Genomic DNA, 21441 nt, shown 5'->3' on the forward strand with positions numbered 1-21441 from the left:
CCTTTGTTGACCTCACCAAAGCCTTCGACACCGTGAGCAGGAAAGGGCTTTGGCAAATACTAGAGCACCTCGGATGCCCCCCCAAGTTCCTCAACATGGTTATCCAACTGCACAAAAACCAACAAGGTCGGGTCAGATACAGAAATGAGCTCTCCGAACCCTTCTTCATTGACAACGGCTTGAAGCAAGGCTGCGTCCTCGCACCAACCCTCTTTACTATCTTCTTCAGCATGATGCTGAAACAAGCCATGAAAGACCTCAACAATGAAGACGCTGTTTACATCCGGTACCGCACGGATGGCAGTCTCTTCAATCTGAGGCGCCTGAAAGCTCACACCAAGTCACAAGAGCAACTTGTCCGTGAACTACTCTTTGCAGATGATGCCGCTTTAGTTGCTCGTTCAGAGCCAGCTCTCCAGCACATGACATCCTGTTTTGCGGAAACTGCCAAAATGTTTGGCCTGGAAGTCAGCCTGAAGAAAACTGAGGTCCTCTATCAGCCAGCTCCCCACCATGACTACCAGCCCCCCCACATCTCCATCGGGCACACAGAACTCAAAACGGTCAACCAGTTTACCTACCTCGGCTGCACCATTTCATCTGATGCAAGGATCGACAAAGAGATAGACAACAGACTCGCCAAGGCAAATAGTGCCTTTGGAAGACTACACAAAAGAGTCTGGAAAAACAACCACCTGAAGAAACACACAAAGATCAGCGCAGAGCATTGTCATACCCACGCTCCTGTTCGGCTCTGAATCATGGGTCCTCTACCGGCATCACCTACGGCTCCTAGAACACTTCCATCAGCGCTGTCTCCGCTCCATCCTCAACATTTATTGGAGTGACTTCATCACCAACATCGAATTACTCGAGCTGGCAGAGTCTGCAAGCATCGAATCCACGCTGCTGGACCCAACTGCGCTGGGTGGGTCACGTCTCCAGAATGGAGGACCATCGCCTTCCCAAGATCATGTTATATGGCGAGCTCTCCACTGGCCACTGAGACAGAGGTGCACCAAAGAAGAGGTACAAGGACTGCTTAAAGAAATCTCTTGGTGCCTGCCACATTGACCACTGCCAGTGGGCTGAGATCGCCTCCAACTGTGCATCTTGGCTCCTCACAGTTCGGCGGGCAGCAACCTCCTTTGAAGAAAACCGCAGAGCCCACCTCACTGACAAAAAAACAAAGGAGGAAAAACCCAACACCCAACCCCAACCCACCAATTTTCCCTTGCAACCATGCCTGCCTGTCCCGCATCGGACTCGTCAGTCACCAACGAGCCTGCAGCAGACGTGGACATACCCCTTCATAAATCTTCGTCCGCGAAGCCAAGCCAAAGAAGAAAGAAGGTGTTTGGTCTTCCAGTTAATGGTACATATACATGAAACAGCTCAGAAACACATGAAACACACACAATCACTGAGCTCAAATTCCGTAAGCACTCTCAAAGACAATATATATCCTGTGAAATTAAAAAGAATGTTGATCCTTAGCTAAAAATCAGTAAGATTGGCTTCTATTTATTGATTTTCATTTTCAGAACTCTGCCAGAGTTGGATTCTTTTTGCAAGTATTTTGCTATTTAGAAAGGCTACAAGATGAAGAGTTTTTGCTGGGTACAAGGTCATTCTCTTCACTGAATGCAATGTTAAACTGGCTGCTAAATTAAAATCAACTCAAATTTCAATATATTGCCTTCTCAATTTTAGATGAGATGAAAGGACCAGGAAGAAGGTTGCCTTCAGCTGACTGGAGTTTCATAAATGTATTCACACCCCTTTCTACGTTGGTCAAAATCTTTGCCAGCGAACCATACTTTAATGCCCTTGACATTTCAATTATTTCCAATTGTTTCTAATTTTAGTTAATAATAACAGCTTCAATATTTTCTCTTGGCATGTGTTGCCAGATTGAACACAATGCATTCTCTCAGGGCAGGATATAAAAAGAAAAAAAATTGCATTTCTGTGGTTATTAATTTTGTAATATTTCTACAGTGTAGTCACTACTAATAATACAGGAAAGATGACAAACCACATACACTCTACAAATATCACAAAACACCACAATCCATTGAAAACCAGATATCTGCAGTAACTGCATAGGCCGACACGGTTAGCGTAGTAGTCAGTGCAACGCTGTTACAGCACCAGTGACCCGGTGCTGTCTGTAAGGAATTTGTACATTCTCCTCATGTGCTCCAGTTTCCTCTCACCCTTCAAAATGTATGGGGATTGTAGGTCAATTGGGTGTAATTGGACGGCATGTTCTCGTGGACCAGAAGGGCCTGTTACCATGCTGTATTTCTAAATTATATTTTTTTTTTAATTAAAATTAAACAAAGTGAGTTGAAGGTTAAGGATCACTCAAGATCTTGGGGCGAACTCCTTTAGTCTTCCTCAATATTGCACCACGAGTTTTTTTCAAATTAACATTTACCTAAAAGAGAAGGTAAGGACTCCATGTAACATTTTATCCATCTAACAACAGCATATGGCACTCTTTTGAATACTGGAGTGGACTGACAGCCCAGTAGAGAAAGTGAGGGCATAGGAAATGAGAGTCTAAAACTATAGGGTATCAGTTTAAAGTGAGAGGGTTGAGATTTAAAGGGAATCTGAGTGATATGTTTTTCCACACAGAGGGTGCTGAGTATATGGAATGAGCTGCCAGAGGAGGAGATAGAGGCAGATAAAAATGCAACATTTAGAAGAACATCATTTGAACCAATACATGGATAGCTGAGGTTTAGAGGGACATGGGCAAAATCCCAGCAAATAGACAGGCATCTTGGTTCGCATGGAAATATTGGGCCGAGGGGCTGTTTCCCTGCTACATTATGCCAGGAAACATTTACACATCATCTGAAGCGATTGGAAAGTTCTTTTCATTTCTACACAGGTTCCAGGTGAGATCTATAAAGAGTTTAAAACCACCATAGATGAGACTTATTTCCTCGTGTGACTTTCAGCACCTGTTCTTTGAAGAATAATGCAAACCTAAAGAGAACACAGCTTCTTATGGCAAGAATTGCACTAGAGTCTTAAAAAAAACTGGTTTATTTTGATTGAATAAACTCCAACAATGGCAAACACAATTGTTAATGCATAATCACTGTACACAGTTCAACAAATTGTACTGATTTTCTGTAGCAGTACAGAACGTTGTTCTTCACTGACCAAATTCTCAGCAATGGAGTGCAGGAAGTGTTTTTCATTGACCTTGTTAAGTAACCCGGTGGTAGATGTATTACCCAATGTCAGGGCCTCGTATTGAGAAAGCAACTCCAAGGACACATAATACAGAGAATCAGAAGTCCCAGTGGGCATCATTACCATAATGTGAATTACATGACAAAAAAGTTGTACAATTACAAATATGGCTTCCTGATTTCCATCAAGACTCTGCACTGTCAGCCCTTTCAGCCTGCACTTCACAGACTCCAAGATGTCTGACATGCTCCCAGCACACTGCCTTGCGACGTACTTCCACCCTGACGTCGGAATCCAGTCAGAGCAGCCGTGACTGCAGATCAGCTGAAAGGCCCTCAGCAGGAGCTGAGAGAACTGGAGGTGATGCGTAAAGGGTCGGAGGTTAAGCAGTGGCAGGTAATGCACGTATTCCAGAGAAAACGGCACATGAAGCAACTCACGCTGCAGAAGGCTCTTCACCACGTGGTTGAGCCGCTTCCATTCACTCGAACTACACCAAGGCAGGAGCTGGATCAGCGCAATTAAAAAACCCTTGCTGAACATGTTGACCTCCTCCACATTTTTTGCATCAATTACTAGATGGGATAACATCTGCTCCATCATGTGTGTGGAAACACTGCAACATTCCATCCAGGCCAGAAGCCCAGTGCCTGGACCATATTGTGGAAGGCTAATGGATGACCAACCATCATTGGAAAGATCGCACACCTCAAACAATGTGGTGGGTACCTCGTATTTAAAATGTGCCCCAAAGACTGTTTTTAACCTAAGGCGCACAGTCCAGTCCAAAGGCTCCGTTTTCCTGTACAGCCAACAAACAGACGTTGACCACATCTCGGGATTTAAAGAAATCATCTGTTCAACAGCATCACAAGCCATATCCAGCGTCTCAATTAGCAGGCCCTTTGCTTCTATAGAAACATGATGAGATGTCTTAGCACTGTCCACCTCCCAACACAAGATACAGCTGTCCAGGAGCTGAGAAAGAGCAAAAGTGAGAGGAAATGGACAACAGTTGAGTAGCCAGTGCTCCTTAGTTCCATCATCAGTTGTGGACATTTTCAGAGCACTGTTAAGAATCTTGAGAGGGAACATGACATTGGAGTGGCCTCCTGTGAGATAAGGGAGAACAAATATCTTTACAATGTGTGCAGGCTGGAGTAGGGGAAGTGATGGCTCTTCATCAATTCTCTCTCCAGGTTCCATGAGGGACGTCAGGAACTCAAGAAATTGATTTTCCTCCTTGATGGAGGAAAGACTATCAAAAGTGGTTTCCAAGAGACATTTAGCCAAGATATTTATCCCTTCTGCCGTCTGACCATCCTTATACGATAGTGCTGGTATATTTTTCAGGATCTGGCTAAATAGCTTATGAGCGCCCAGATTCAGAGCAGCCAAGCAGCACATTTTCTGGATGGTGGCTTCTGGATTTAAAAAAGCAACCCTTATTACATCAGTCACTTCTTTTTCAATGCAATTTCCAGTATCGCTCTGAGTAATACAGTTGAACACCAAGTTAACCTCTTCCTCAAACCAATCCTTAAGCGGCCCTCCGTCCGCACAGAGGCCTTTGCCACCGTAGGCAGACAGCACGCCCAAAAGGGCATTATTTTTGTCTGAGATTGAGAGAGCAGAGAGACAATCCAAAACCACGCTCTTTAATCGTTTGACTTTTGATAGTTCGGTAGCTGTGCAGGTTGACCCATCTTTAAGTGTTCTAGCTAACTTCAAAACTAAATCAGTGCTTTGAAAAATATCTCTATTTTTTTCTAGGCAATTAAGCCAGCCACTCTCTGAAAAAGCCCAGCTGGGAGTGGACGCAACTATCTCGCACATCTCTTCATATCTTTCCATTCTACTGTCAATTATTGTTAAAGCCACGGACATCTTCACTTTATCCATTATGGTAGCACTGCCTGACAATATGTAGTAGTCAAACTTCTGCACAAAGGAAGATGAACTCAATATTAAATCAGACAAAATTTCCTTTGCCTTGTGAGGTACCATTTCGCAATCTTGAATCAAAGGACCGACTTGATTTAGGCATTTCAAACTTTCCACTGTACGGTACAAAGCAAGGTTTCTCCTCTGGCCATTAGTGTCATGCTTCAGCTCAGTTTGAATTTCAGCCCCCCATGACTGGAAGATATCTGCAAGTAATTCAATCCCTGGAGCTAATTCACCCTGTGGCAATTGGAACCCAGACTTTTGATACAAGGCTTGCAGTTCCCTCTCTGACTTCTTCACAATGCAAATGAAATACTTTGTAATTGGAAATGGTTGGATCATGGGATTACCTAACACAATCAGTTTGGAAAGTTTCTGCAAATACATCTCAGCAGACAACTCAACACTACTGCCAGAAACTAGTGACTTGCATAAAGTATATGACATTTTTGCTATAGCCGAACATTTATAAACATATGGTACCACTTGATTTTTCATTTTCTTAAGACAATCTACAAATAAGGAAGGAATAGACCAGTGACCTGCGAAAGAGAACAAAGCAACATCAGGATCGAGTTTGAGTCTTTTGGATGAAGAGGAGAATTCATCAACAGAACATGCCAGGTATTTTTTAACCTCCTCTCCAAATGTTTGGACAAGTTCATCTCTCTGCCCATGATGTTGCTTCAGTAGTTCCCACCATACATCCAGAAAGATGGCCACATCTTCCTCAGACGTGTCATCAAGAACATGTTCCACAAAACAAGTCATCTCCTGGTGGCATGTGTCTGCTGGCAATGCCAACAGCAACTCAACAAAGAGTTCTGAAGCCCCCAGTGATTTTACCAGCTCAAATAAAATAGTGTGATTTATCTCTGGAATCATGCTTTCTACTGAAAAGAAGAGATCTTCCTTCCATCTTCGGTCATTCTCAGCATCGATATCTATCTTCTCATTGATATTAGCTTTATTTGCATTGCAGTTCAGCAGTTTTGCCCATACAAATGCAAGGACTTTCTTCTGCCACATGTTTGCTTCTCTGGGACCCTGGTCCACTTCAGCCTCACTGGCACAGATCTCTTGCACAGCACAAACAATAGGTTTTCCCAAGGTCGCCCAATCAGCTTTCTTCATTTCCGAAAGCATTGACCGTTCACTTTTCTTCATAGCCAACAGAAACCCACCATGGAGCACAGCCATCTTCTCACAACAAAGCCAGGATCCTAAAACAGGCAATAATTCCTAATTATACTCATTATTGTGTCAAATTACAATTAAAATGCCACGTAGAAGTCAACCCCCAATTTTTGGCCCAAGCTGCCCACACACCAAACGCTTCGTGCCCTGACCATGAACTCTGACCCCAAGCCCCAGCTGCCTGCCCACCAGAGGTCCCAATACCTCAACCATGGACTCTCACCTAGACCCCGGGTACCCACCCATCAGAGCTCCTGATGCCCCGAATGTGGACTTACCACCCCATCCCATCACCCACCATTTGGAACTCCCGATGCCTTAAACGAGGCAAGTACTTACCACGGTCAAAAGTAGCATACCTGTAATAGTCAACCCCCTACATTTTATGCTGAAAGTCGGTCCACAAAATTCGACTATGACACAAGTAAATAAGGTACACACTCCATTTGAGGTAATAAAAACATCCCAAAGGGATTCACACAAAATATGATTTAAAAAATAAATTAATCAATCAAAACTGTAGGCTCACTCCATGTATTCTGTCCAATATAGTTGTAGGAAGACCTTGTTACTTTAACATTCCTTCCACTTTGCAATTAAGGCCAAAACTGCATTTGCCTTAATAATGACATGCAGTAATTAAATGGTAGCAGTGCTTCACAAACAAAGACAAGGTTTAAAAGACAGTGAGGTAGGAGCATGCTTAAGAAAGGTTGAGGGGGTTATGGACAATGGCAGATGCAATAGATTTCTTGGTTAGTATGTGTAAGTTGGGCCGAAGGGCCTGTTTCAATGCTGTATAACTCTAAGGTCATTTAAATGACATTCTACCCCTCCCACTTACGTTGGAAACCTCACATTACTACCCACATATTTCATTTGCCAACTGTTTTCCTTGCTCTTTCTATATCTGTTTCCATTCCCCTCAGAATTTGCTTTCCCACCTATCATTCATAAATCTGATAAAAACCCGTAGTCCCTTCATCCAACATTCATATAGATCAGGGGTGGCCAACCTTTTAATTTTTAAATTTAGATACACAGCACAGTAACAGGCCACTTCGGCCCATGAGTCCATGCTGCCCAATTAACCTATACCCCGGTACGGACTCATGGGCCCAAATGGCCTGTGACCAATAGACAATAGGAGCTGGAGTAGGCCCTTCGGCCTGTCGAGTCACACCGCCATTTTACAGATCATGGCTGATCACTACCATCGGTACCCCTTTCCAGCCTTATCCCCATAACCCTTAACTCCTTTGCTGTATGTCTAAATTAAAAGTTAAAAAGTTGCCCCCCCCACCCCTGATTTTATTGATAGTAAATCACTGAGGTACCACGTTATCTGGTTACAATTTGACAATCTGCAAAATGACACTTTTAACCTCATTGATTCTTTTCCTGCACAACTTGATGTTCGAAATTTTCCATCACTCTGATCTTCTCCTAACGCTTTCCACTGCTATTTAATGTACAACCCCACTCGCTACTCTCATTATTCAATTCTCCAGGTCTCCGAAACCAGCCCGTGGAATGGATTTCAACATTTTGTCAAAATTATATAAATGAGAGTTAGGCCTGGGCAAGTCATCTCTTGACTAAATTCGAAAGTGCAGCCCTATGGAGAAAGAACAGGGAAGTGCAACAATTTCATAACCACATCAAAATTGTATTAATATAGGCACATTTTATTATAGTTAAGGTGCAAGGTTTTTCCACATGTTGAAACATTACCAAATAGCAAAATAGGCTGTGTCACACAGGCAGATGACTCAGCCATCTTAATGATTCAGGTGTTTTGGAATAGCTTAAAAGGAAATAGAAAGACAGGGAAATTTATGTAAAGAATTTCAGATCTCAGGGCCTTGACAAGTCAAGGACAGCCACTACTGACAAAACCTTGAAAACAGCAGATGATTTAGAGCAGTGCTTCTCATCCATTTTTTTTCTCCACTCATACCATCTTAAGTGATCCCTTACTAACCGCAGACCATCTATGGCATAGGATGCTCTGTGGTTAGTAAGGGATTATTTAAGGTGGTATGTGAGTAGAAGAAAACTGTTGGGGACCATGGATTTAGATGCAAGAACCACATCTCAGGTCATAGACACAATAGGAGAGACCACAGAGAAACAATGATTAAAACCAGAAAAAGATTTAAAAACAATAATTTCTGCACAAAACAGCTGGCAAATAGCATGAAAATGTGTACTTTTAAGGGTGTGCGAATGCTTTCTCCAACTTCCCAATAACTGCATGCATGCTTGTTTTAGCACTCCAGAACATCTGGTTCTGCAGAAGACATGCCTCAGGCTCAGTCAAGGTTGCACGGGAACCAACACAAAAACATGGCCCAAGTGAAAACAGGTTAAACTCACCCCACTCCATTTTTATAGAGATTATTTTTCTTCTGCACTCGAAAGAACACTTCACTTCTTGATGGTGTGATCAAAGAGATGAATTGGAAATCATAATGTCCAAACCTTTAAAAAAAAATAAAACTTTACCCATGAACTTTAAAAGTAATTATAAAAAGAAAGCCCTCCCATTAAGAGATCATTTTATTTCTTATAAAATCCTGCAGCAATTAAAAGGCATGATTGCACTATCTCTCACATCAATGCAATTATGCTTAAACAACAGATTAGTATAAATTTTACCACAAAGGTGAAATTATTAGGCCACCCCTTCAAGCGTTACCATCCACCAATCAAGTTTCTCATCTATTGTAACATCACTTGAGTCTGGCATGAAGATGTATTCAAAAGAACTCAGACCTCCTGAAAAATTCAAATACTTCACCTGATTTTTTTTTTCTCTGCAAATGTTATGGGAAAGCAATTGAAACCAAAATCTCCACAATAAAAGCTACCCTGAGTGCTGGTTATGGCAACCTAATTTGATGAGAATGCCTGCATCAGAAGCCCCTTCGTGTCCCCAACAGAAGGATGAAAGCGGAAGTCCAACAATAATAATTTGATCTAGAAGCAAATGAAATGGGTGGAAAAGAATGGCGAAATCGTGTCACCTCGCTGACAGCTGTAATGTGCATGGATTTGAAGATAACGCATGGTATGCTTGCCTCCATAGGCCAGGGCGTACAACGCAAGAGTTGCAATGTCATGTCGCAACTTTACAAAATGTTGCTTTGGTCACACGTGGACACAGTATGAAGTTCGAGTTGCCACAGCATTGCATTGTGTTAGAGTGGGTGCAGAAGAGATTCACGATGATGAGCGAACAACTTTAGTTTACTTGAGATGAAAGGGGTAATCTGATATAAAATTATAAGAATAGATAGAGCAGATAATTGGAATTCTTCTCCCATGGTTGGAATGTCAAAAATAAAAGGGTAAAGGTTGAAGGCAAGTTTTCAAAGGGATTTGTGAGAAAAGCTTTATTTTTTAAACACAGAGAATGTCTGATATGTGGAATGCGCAGCCAGACAAGATAATGGAGTCAATCACTACATTTAAAATCATTTATACAGCTATTTGAGCAAACCATAACCAACAACATCCACACCTAGGGTGGCCATTCCAAAAGGAGGGCATGTCAAAGCACGCGCGCGCGCACACACACACACACACACAGTGTTTGCATTTGTTGTTTTTTTGCAATACCATTTAAATTTTATAAAAAAGTTTTTTTTAAACACTGTATATAATTTATGACCATGTCCTCCTTTTGAAATGGCCATTCTATCCAGTGAGAGACAGGAATTTCCAAAGAATTTCAGTGCACCTAGACAGAGTACTTGTGTATATGACAATAAACTCAAATCTTATGTAAATACCCTTGACTACACCCCACAGTGATCTATTTGGCTCAGCCCCAATACCATTCCTGACCAACAAACAGTCAAAGAGACCAGATATTAACTAAAAAACAAAAATGTGTCAGGAACGGACAAAATCCTGATGAATTCTAAAACTCAGCTGCCTGGAGCTCAGTGATAAATCCACAACCTCCCTCTCTCAAGCATGCCAGCAAAACTCAAGACACTGTCATCACCACCATTTTCAAGAAAGGTGACAAAAAGTTAGTAATAACAGAGAAGCCTCCCTGTTGTGTACTACAAGCAAAGTCACTAACAGGATTCCCCTCAACTTCCTTCTTCCTGTGACCAAAAGGCTGCTCCACAAATTGGAGTGTGAATTTTGTTCGTGATCTGCAGTCCAGGAGGAGCAACGCCAGCCATTACACTTGGCCTAATTTTCTTTTGACTTCTTGACAACTCTTTCAACTTTAGGAGGGTCTAGGGAGCATTTCAAAGAATGGGCAAGTACCACCAACACTTCTTCTGCGGGATCTTCCAAATCCACAGGAAGGATGTGAACCACTGTCAGAAGGAAAGAGGTATGGGCGCCACAGGACTTGCACCATCAGGTTCAGGAACAGTTGTGCCCCCTCCTCAACAGCACACTCAATCAATCAGAGACTCATTTAAGGACTCTTTTACTTTTGCACCTTATTGATTTTTTTCCCCCCCTCTGTCTGCACAGTTCGCTTACCTTTCTTTATTTGCTGACAAGTTTTTTGGCACGACCAATGAGTGGTAATACTGCCTCACCCGCAGGAAAACATTTATTTTCCGCTGTTATCAGGCTCGTAGGTAAAAGATAGCCCCCTGAATCTTGCAACCCCTTCCTCGCCGCAGCCCATGTCCTATTTTAACTACAAGCAAAGTCACTAACAGGATTCCCCTCAACCACATTCTGCAGTTCCATTTTATTTTGACCCCCCACACCTTGTGCAGAGGTTTGGGATGACCAGTCTGGATAGCACACAAAACACAGTTGTCAATAACACAATTTAATTAGCCTCCTCATTCTCCACCCCGAGGGGATTGCACAAGAATGATTGAGAGAGAACTTCTGCCACCACTAATGTCAAATTTAAATGGATTAAAATCCAGACACGAGATTAATTCCATTTCCAAAGCAAAAGCCTGTGTTATTTAGGGCTTTAAAGTCCCGCAAGGCCAACCTAGACCTTGGCAAACCTTTGGCCATCCGACTTAATAAAAGCCTCCTGCTCCTTCAGGCCCAGGCCTGAGAGCCTCCATCACTCACCGTTCGGTCCCTCCGCGGTCTCCTTTCACCGGCGAGCTCCAGACACAGTCGAGCTCCGCCGCTGCCGCCCCCTAGCCTGGCTGAGTCATGGGGAGGAAACCAGCCGCCGTCGCGCTGCTGCTGCTGCGCCCCCGTCTGGCTGAGCAATCGAGGCGAACCCGGCCGGCCGCCGTCGCTGCCGCCCCCTAGCCTGGCTGAGTCATGGGGAGGAAACCAGCCGCCGTCGCGCTGCTGCTGCTGCGCCCCCGTCTGGCTGAGCAATCGAGGCGAACCCGGCCGGCCGCCGTCGCTGCCGCCCCCTAGCCTGGCTGAGTCATGGGGAGGAAACCAGCCGCCGTCGCGCTGCTGCTGCTGCTGCTGCTGCTGCGCCCCCGTCTGGCTGAGCAATCGAGGCGAACCCGGCCGGCCGGCCGCCCGCCGTCGCTGCTGCCCCCTAGCCGGTCTGAGTCATGAGATAGGTACTGCGCTCCCCAGCGATCAATGCACAGCTGCCTCAGGAAGGCGACCACTGTTGCAGCCCACCAGTGAAACTCAAAACCCGCAGATGTTGCAATTCTGAGCAAAAAAAAAAGATGCTGAAGGAACCAGGAAGCATCTATATCTAGTCTCATCTATTCTGTATAAAAAAATCTCCACTCATTGACTGACCATTTATATCCATGGATGACATCTAACGAGGCCCTCCTTACCCCAGCAATCAATTCACTCTGATGCAGTATCTTCGCCTGAAACTTAGCTGTTTCTCTTTTAGCAATGTTACCTCACTGTTGGGTTTTCAAAGAAGATAACAAACAAAGAACGAAAACAAAACGCACGCTACTTAAATTAATCAGAAAACAGCAATCAAAATGCTTTGGACACATCCTGCGAAGAGATACTGCAGAGCATTTAGTTACAAGAGGAAAGATGCAAGGAAAAAGAAACAGAGGGTGACAGTGAATGAAGTGAGAGATGGATTAACATGATGTTTAGAAGCAGGGGAGGCAACAACTACAATTCGGAGGGTCATGGATGGAGAGACCTGATCACCCACGTTGAACGGCAAAGCACCTGAACGAACAAATTTCACGTATGGCGACACCAATACCCCTGAGCGTAAAGCCCTGTAAAAGGAGGTGGGCACACCCCAGGACATCGCAGACAAATCCCTCCCCGTATGGCGACACCAATACCCCTGAGCATAAATCCCTGTAAAAGGAAGTGGGCACACCCCAGGACATCGCAGACAAATCCCTCCCCGTATGGCGACACCAATACCCCTGAGCGTAAAGCCCTGTAAAAGGAAGTGGGCACACCCCAGGACATCGCAGACAAATCCCTCCCCGTATGGCGACACCAATACCCCTGAGCGTAAAGCCCTGTAAAAGGAAGTGGGCACACCCCAGGACATCACAGACAAATCCCTCTCCGCCATCGAGAACATCTACTGGGAACACTGCCATCGGAGAGCAGCAGCAATCATCAAGGACCCACACCACCCCCCCCCCCCCCACCACGCACTCTGTTCTCACTGCTACCATCAGGAAGGAGGTACGGGTGCCCCCAGGTTCAGGGGTAGTATCAACTCTTGACAACTTTATTGATTTTTTTTTCTCTCTGCATTGCAGTCAGTTTGTTTAGATTTTTAATTTGTTTACCTGTTTACATTGAGTACGGTTTTTTCACACAACCATAAGTGCCTCGCCCACAGGATGAAGAATCTCAGGGTTGTATGTTCTCTGACAGTAAATCTGAAATCTGAGTAATGTCGAGTTGCCATTCTCAACCTTTTGTTTTGGCTATGGCCCCATTTGGACTCTGCTCAAAGTTTATGGGCCTCCTTCCCTGTGAAATAGTCATGTTTAATTGGTATCTTCCATTCCTACCAGCGACATAAAAAACATGAAAAATATTTTAGGATTTAATTCCATGCCCCCCCCCCCCTTAAATGCGCTGTTGAAAATGGCAGATGTAGATTATACAAAGGGAGGCGATGAGAAGAAATAAACGTAAAGAATTGTGCTGGAAAATAAGAGGTTAATAAAAGGCAAAGGAGGAAAAACCCAACACCCAACCCCAACCCACCAATTTTCCCCTGCAACCGCTGCAATCGTGTCTGCCTGTCCCGCATCGGACTTGTCACCCACAAACGAGCCTGCAGCTGACGTGGACTTTTTACCCCCTCCATAAATCTTCGTCCGCGAAGCCAAGCCAAAGAAAGAAAGAATAAGCTTGTGCACAAACCTTCCTCTTCCTGCAAGGATACAGCAGTATGCTTTTTAAACAGACGTAGTAATGTTAAGGGTTCCAGTGGAAACAGTTGAACCAATGTTTTGCAGAGCGAGCTGGAGTTGAAGTAATGTCAAAAAGCCTTGCTGACAGAACTGGTGGACTTAAGATCAGTCAATGATGGGATTCTGAGGATAGCCCCTCTTATCTCATATACATTAAAAACCCCTGGTATCTGGGGATTGGTAGATGTAAGTTATGTGAATTTTCCGGTTGCTTCAGATTACGTGCTGCGTGATTGGTGAACTAATGATGAGGCGCACCAATTTTAAACTTTTCGTATTTTTTATCTATATATTTTACGTCATTTTTATTTTGCCTGTTGCTTGAGGCTGCTGGTTGTTTGAATAATGCAAGAGCAGCAATGCTTCAGCCATCACAGACAGGGAAAAGATCCGTGTTGGCTACCGTATAACATTCATCGAAGACCAGAAGTCAAATATCAAAAAGTTGAAGAAGTAACGACTTTTCAGTGCTTACCATCTGTCCAACACAGTTTAGTAACTGTACGACTGTTCTGCACTGTAAATCCCTGCTGTGTAATTTGTATGTTATTTCCTTATGCCATCAGATAATAAATCTGTCAGTTTACCCGTGCATCTGGGGTCCAAATGTCTTGATCAAAGGAATATGAGGAAGGCAATAGAAGCCAATGTTCATCAAAGAAAAGCAAAATAACACAGGGTTCATTTCCAGAAGGAGGAATTTTAAAAGCAGAAGTTATGTTAAACATAAAATGACACACATTTGGATAATACCTGGAGAACTGACAACAATCCTTGGCTTTGTGTTTATAAAGTAGACGTTGAACCTTGGCATAAGATTAAATAATTTTAAATTTCGACACGTAGCACAGTAACAGGCCCTTTTGGCCCACAAGCCTGTGCCGCCCAATTAACCTACAATCCCCGGTATGCTTTGATAGGTGGAAGGAAACTAAAGCCCCGGGGGAAACCCATGCAGACACAGGGACAGCGTACAAATTCCTGACAGACAGCACAGGATTTGCAACTCTGTCCCAATCGCTGGCGCTGCAACAGCATTGCACTAACCGTTACGCCAACCATGCCGCCCATTGAGCATTTACGCCAGTCATGAAAATGTGGGCTGGACCTCAACCTTACCAGGATGACCAGATAGAGGAAGGGCTCGATAAGGTAGATACAGAGAGAAGGTCTCTACTCGCAGGCAAGCCCAGAACAAACTGCCACAAATCTGAGAGAGTCACTGCTAGAGCCAGGAGGGAATTCAAAAGTAACCTCTTGACAGACAGAGAGTGGTGTGACTCTGGAATTTCCTGACAAAGGAGTACTATACTTGTACAATAATCAAATTTTTTGCACCAATTTTTCCAGTCAAATTTGGGGAGGGGGGAGGCATTGACCTTTACATGGGTCATACTTTTTTAGAGGCTAAAATTCACAGAAAAATCCAAAAGTACCATATACACTTGTGTCATAGTCGGGTTTTGGAGACAAATATTTTAGGTACAATTTGGGGAGGGGGGAATGCTACTTTTGTCCATGGTAAGTACCTGTATCGTTCAAGGCGTTGGGAGCTCAGGTGGCCGGGACCGGGTGGTGTCCGCGTTCAAGGCGTCAGGATCTCCGATGGGCGGGTGTCTGGGGCATGGATCCACGGCGGGGCACCGGGAGCTCAGATAGTTGGGCTGTCGAGGCGAGGGCCAGGATGTTGGGAGCTCGGATGGGCGGGCCGTCGAGGTGAGGGTCGGGGGCATCAGGGGCTCTGACAGGCAGGCAGTCAGGGTGTCGCGGGGGCTCGGAAGGCCGGGCGGTCAGGGTCCAGGGTCGGAGCTTGGAAAGGTGGGCAGCCGGGGCACGGGTTTGCGGCAGGGCGTTGGGAGCTTGGATGGGTGGGTAGCCAGGGCGTGGCTCCACAGTGGGGGCATCAGGAGCTTGAATGGGCAGGAGGTTGGGGCCAAAAATAGGAGGGGTTGTTGACTTTTAAATGGGATCGACGTGAGTAAGGTAGTTGAGCCCAGCAAAGTAGGGTTATTGTACAGGAAGTAAGATCAGAATTTGTTGAAGGGGTTAGATGAGGTTCCTGTGGAGCATAAATTTTGGCACAGGCTCAGTAGTGTATATTTGTGTAGTAAATATTATTCAATTAAGTGACTAAAGTAATGGCTAAATGGCTAAATAGAAACATAATTTCTTGGAATACATGCACGTAGAATACCATGGGTTTGAAATTTGAAGTGAGATTAAGTAAGACAAAAGATGTACTGTCAATGGGTTGGTAACCTATAATTTCTGAGATTGTGCCCACTCAAGTGCCTGTGTAACAGATTTTTGAAGTCAGGACTTTTCATTTAACCACTCTGTGTTTGCTTTACAACACATCTGTTTCCTCTCAAAGTGAATCGGATGACTTGCCGAGAACGTTCTGCCCCTTTCTTCGCATTTTCTTCACATACAGAGAATCGTCTGCCTCGTGCCTTTCCTTTCAGCTGTCGAGCACCAGAGATTTATCTTTTAACTCATCAGTGGGTGAAGGGAAAGGCTGACCTTTCCTCGGAAGCAACAATCACTTGTGACCAACTCCAACACAATGACCGGTCTGTGCCAGGAAAAACATCTGTCTGTTAAAACCAAAATAAAAACAATTGTGAAGCAGTGTCTTTCACCACCAAAGCACGATGCAGTCAGCGAAGTGAAGTTATCCGGAAAGCACCCGTAGAATTATTTGCAAATGAGAAGGGATTCTTCTCGAGGAAGTTTAATTTGTCGTTTAGGAACTATTGCATTGCTCTGTGTAAATGTCCTGCTCAATGTTTTTTTTCCCCAGAAGTAATCTTTGTTCCAATGATGCAAAAGCTTACATTTATATGATGCCTTTCATAACATCCCAAATCAATTCATATCCACTTTTGAAATACACTGCAAGTATATTGGCAGAGGAGACTCGATGGGCTGAATGGCCAAATTCTGCTCCGACTTGTTGTGGGGTAGTCTGAAGGGTTCACGATGAGAGTAGAGAAGCAATGTTCCGAGATTTAACGGTGAGAGACCGATGGATGCAAGAAAAATAGAGGGCTATGGGTGGGAGGTAGGGAAGGTTTAGATTGCTGAATAGGTTTCAATAAGTCGGCACAACATTGTGGGCCAAGGGGACTATACTGTGCTCTAACGTTCTACATATTTACTGTTCATTTAGGGTGGCATGGTTAGCGTAGCAAGAAGGCAGCAAGAAAAACTCTGAAGTGCAGCCAAAAAAAGAGTAATTTAAATGTAAATACAGTAAAATTTCCATTATCTGGAATTCAAGCAACCTGTAGCCTCAAGCAATCAGCCAAAAGAAAAAAGAATCGCAGAGAACAAATAGGTGAAAAATATGAACATTTTAAATTGTTGCCCACCCCCTCCCCCACCACAGTGGTCAGTTTGCCAATCCATGCAACACGCTATCTCAAGCTACTGATAAATTCAAGGCTGTGTACGGCCCCTCACCCCAAGTCCAAAGCTCGCTGCGCAGCTCAGACGGCAAAGTCCTCCTCAGCGACAAGATCTCCATCCTCAACCGATGGTCAGAACACTTCCAATCTCTTTTCAGTGCCAACCGCTCAGTCCAAGATTCCGCCCTGCTCCAGCTCCCTCAACAGCCCCTAAGGCTAGAGCTGGACGAGGTCCTCACCCAGGAAGAGACATATAAGGCAATCGAACAACTGAAAAGTGGCAAAGCAGCAGGTATGGATGGAATCCCCCCAGAGGTCTGGAAGGCTGGCGGCAAAACTCTGCATGTCAAACTGCATGAGTTTTTCAAGCTTTGTTGGGACCAAGGAAAACTGCCTGAGGACCTTCGTGATGCCACCATCATCACCCTGTACAAAAACAAAGGCGAGAAATCAGACTGCTCAAACTACAGGGAAATCACGCTGCTCTCCATTGCAGGCAAAATCTTCGCTAGGATTCTCCTAAATAGAATAATACCTAGTGTCGCCGAGAATGTTCTCCCAGAATCACAGTGCGGCTTTCGCTCAAACAGAGGAACTACTGGCATGGTCTTTGCCCTCAGACAGCTCCAAGAAAAGTGCAGAGAACAAAACAAAGGACTCTCCATCACCTTTGTTGACCTCACCAAAGCCTTCGACACCGTGAGCAGGAAAGGGCTTTGGCAAATACTAGAGCGCATCGGATGCCCCCCAAAGTTCCTCAACATGGTTATCCAAATGCACGAAAACCAACAAGGTCGGGTCAGATACAGCAATGAGCTCTCTGAACCCTTCTCCATTGACAATGGCGTGAAGCAAGGCTGCATCCTCGCACCAACCCTCTTTACTATCTTCTTCAGCATGATGCTGAACCAAGCCATGAAAGACCTCAACAATGAAGACGCTGTTTACATCCGGTACCGCACGGATGGCAGTCTCTTCAATCTGAGGCGCCTGCAAGCTCACACCAAGACACAAGAGCAACTTGTCCGTGAACTACTCTTTGCAGACGATGTCGCTTTAGTTGCCCATTCAGAGCCAGCTCTTCAGCGCTTGACATCCTGTTTTGCGGAAACTGCCAAAAGGTTTGGCCTGGAAGTCAGCCTGAAGAAAACTGAGGTCCTCCATCAGCCAGCTCCCCACCATGACTACCAGCCCTCCAACATCTCCATCGGGCACACAAAACTAAAAACGGTCAACCAGTTTACCTATCTCGGCTGCACCATTTCATCAGATGCAAGGATCGACAATGAGATAGACAACAGACTCGCCAAAGCAAATAGCGCCTTTGGAAGACTACACAAAAGTCTGGAAAAACAACCAACTGAAGAACCTCACAAAGATAAGCGTATACAGAGCCGTTGTCATACCCACTCTCCTGTTCGGCTCCAAATCATGGGTCCTCTACCGGCATCACCTACGGCTCCTAGAATGCTTCCACCAGCGTTGTCTCCGCTCCATCCTTAACATTCATTGGAGCGACTTCATCCCTAACATCGAAGTACTCGAGATGGCAGAGGTCGACAGCATTGAATCCACGCTGCTGAATATCCAACTGCGCTGGGTGGGTCACGTCTCCAGAATGGAGGACCATTGCCTTCCCAAGATTGTGTTATATGGCGAGCTCTCCACTGGCCACCGTGACAGAGGTGCACCAAAGAAGAGGTACAAGGACTGCCTAAAGAAATCTCTTGGTGTCTGCCACATTGACCACCGCCAGTGGGCTGAGATCGCCTCAAACCGTGCATCTTGGCACCTCACAGTTCGGCGGGCAGCAACCTCCTTTGAAGAAAACCGCAGAGCCCACCTCACTGACAAAAGACAAAGGAGGAAAAACCCAACACCCAACCCCAACCAACCAATTTTCCCCTGCAACCGCTGCAACCGTGTCTGCTTGTCCCGCATCGGACTTGTCAGCCACAAACGAGCCTGCAGCTGACGTGGACATTTACCCCCTCCATAAATCTTCGTCACCGAAGCCAAGCCAAAGAAAGAAAGAAATAGCTGCCAGATTACAGGAAATTTTACTGTACAAGATACTTCAGATGTTGGAATCTGGAGCAAAAACCAACCCGCCGGAGGAACTCAGCAGGTTGAAACATTTGTGGGGGAAAAAGATTGGTCAACACTTTGGGTCGGAACCCTGCATTAAGACTTAGATATTAAAAAAATAAACTTCTGGAGATAATATTGCTCTATCAGATAAGCAAGCTCAGAGCTTCATTCTGTTCCTTCCCGGTTAGAATGGTTGAATTTCATGTCAAAGGTTCATTTTATTGTCACATAATAACATATTAAAAATGTAATTTACGTGATATTGCAGCTAGCTGCTCCGAGCTTTGGCTCTGCAGAACCTGTAGCGCAGGAGAGGTTATAGCTGCATGCAGGTTAGCTCAGAAAGAACACACTGCCCCCAGAAAGCACGACATGGAACCCCAGTTGAGTGTAGTTAACACTGAGCTTTATTGGGCTCAGAGCCCTGCTTTTATTCTCAGGCTGAGGGATGTGGACTCAGCGTTGATTGGTACATTTGCAATCTACTCTCCTTGATAGGCCATTTAGGCTCCTTTAGTTGTGGCCAAATGGAGAGCAGCCCTGCGGGCCTCGTGCGGCCTGCTGGATCGTCGCTTTCGTCCTTAATTTTTGTGAGGCATCCTGAGGGGCCGCGACAATATAGTTCAACTTTTGCCTGCCGTAAGGCAAACAAAGAATCCCCCATGAGCATTGACCTGTGCCCCTAACAATAGGAGACAGAACCGTGAGTGTTTTCTTTACGGCATGAAATAGCAGCCTCATTGGTGGTGAGTCTTGTTCGTATTTAGACATAAGCTCAGCAATTTCTCCCCCTCAAAGGAGGCTGGCAAGGTGTCGTTTTCACCGCTAACAGTGCACGATAAACAGCACAGGACAAGGACTTCACTGGGATAACTCGACTTCTTTATTAATTATCAATCACAGTTAGTTCAAACAACTCAAATGTTCACGATGTTGTTTCAAACAAGTACTTAACTCCCCAGGTTCACAACTTTTTAATTCAATTTCACAGATTGTAAGGCTGCACCTTATCCATGCAAGTTCATGTTTCTTTAACTCTTCCCAATTCCTGCTGTTGCCTTTCCACTAATACCTCAACTTTTTTTTTCCTTAGTTATCCAAATGTCTGTTTGTGCTATTCCAATTTCTCAATACCCAGGACATCCCCATTTGCTTCTTCTGTTCTCCCCATATCTCACAGTGAGACGTCAAACTATCTCAGCTCTGCTCTGACATTGATGCTGATCAGATGTCAATCACATGACCTCCCTTCCCTTCACCCCGGTTCTTTGTTCTTGTCAGCGGAGTGTCCTCCCAGAGCCTGATGGGAATATTAGATCCGTCTCTGCCTGCTCTATACCTTCGCCTTGGTGTTCACTATGCTGGCTGAAGTGGCCTTCCTCCAAGTCTTCTCAAGGAGACCTGGAGAACCCAGTCTCATCATCACCTGACCCTCCTCTGGGAAGATCTTTTAGAACCACAGAATATTACAGCACAGAACCAGACCTTTGGTCCTTCTAGTCTGTGCTGATCTATTTTTCTCCTAGTCCCACTGATCTGCACCTCGTCCATGGCCCTCCATACCTTTCCCATCCATGTACCTGTCCAAATTCTTCTTAAATGTTAAAAATAAGCCCACATTCACTAATTCAGCTGGCAGCTCATTCCACACTCCCACCACTCTCTGTGTGAAGAATTTCCCCCTCATGTCCCCCTAAACTTTTCCCCTTTAACCCACGTCCTCTGGCTTGAATCTCACCTACCCTCAGTGTAAAAAGCCGACCTATATTTACTCTATTGAAATCTCTCATAATTTTAAATATTAAAATTCTATCAAATCTCCCCATATTCTTCTATGCTGTAGGGAATAAAAGTCCTAAACTTTCCCTGTAACTCAGTTCCTGAAGTCCAGGCAACATCCTAATAAATCTCTGTACTCTTTCTATCTTATTGATATCTTTGCTGTAGTTAGGTGACCAAAACTGCACATAATTCTCCAAATTTGGCCTCACCAATGTCTTATATAACTTTACCATAACATCCCATCTACTATGTTGTTTTATAAAGGCCAATATTCCAAATTCTCTCTATCTACCTGTGACTCCACTTTCAGGGGACAATGTATCAGTATTCCCAGATCCCTTTGTTCTATCGCACTCCTCTGTGCCCTTCCATTTATCCTGTATGTCCTTTCAAAATGCAACACCTCACACTTATCTGCATTAAATTCAATGTCATATTTTAAGCCCATT

At 44.6% G+C, this 21441-nt stretch overlaps 1 protein-coding gene across 2 annotated transcripts in view; it reads right to left on the reverse strand.

Annotated features, from left to right (window-relative positions):
• vps53 (VPS53 subunit of GARP complex) overlaps nt 1-11664 on the reverse strand; it is a 300014-nt gene extending 288350 nt beyond the window's left edge. The window contains exons 1-3 of one of the 2 annotated variants that reach the window (XM_069912005.1): nt 11437-11664; nt 8740-8844; nt 3048-6386 (exon numbers count right to left, since the gene is read on the reverse strand). In XM_069912005.1, coding sequence (XP_069768106.1) covers nt 3130-6386; nt 8740-8749 — 3267 coding nt within the window. In that variant the 5' untranslated portion in view covers nt 8750-8844; nt 11437-11664 and the 3' untranslated portion in view covers nt 3048-3129. Of the gene's footprint in view, nt 1-3047; nt 6387-8739; nt 8845-11436 lie in introns of those variants that run through there. The other variant, XM_069912007.1, reaches the window with a different exon arrangement.
• Between the last annotated feature and the right edge of the window lie 9777 nt (nt 11665-21441).

Source organism: Narcine bancroftii, chromosome 14 (assembly GCF_036971445.1).
Source record: "Narcine bancroftii isolate sNarBan1 chromosome 14, sNarBan1.hap1, whole genome shotgun sequence".
NCBI lineage: Eukaryota > Metazoa > Chordata > Chondrichthyes > Torpediniformes > Narcinidae > Narcine > Narcine bancroftii.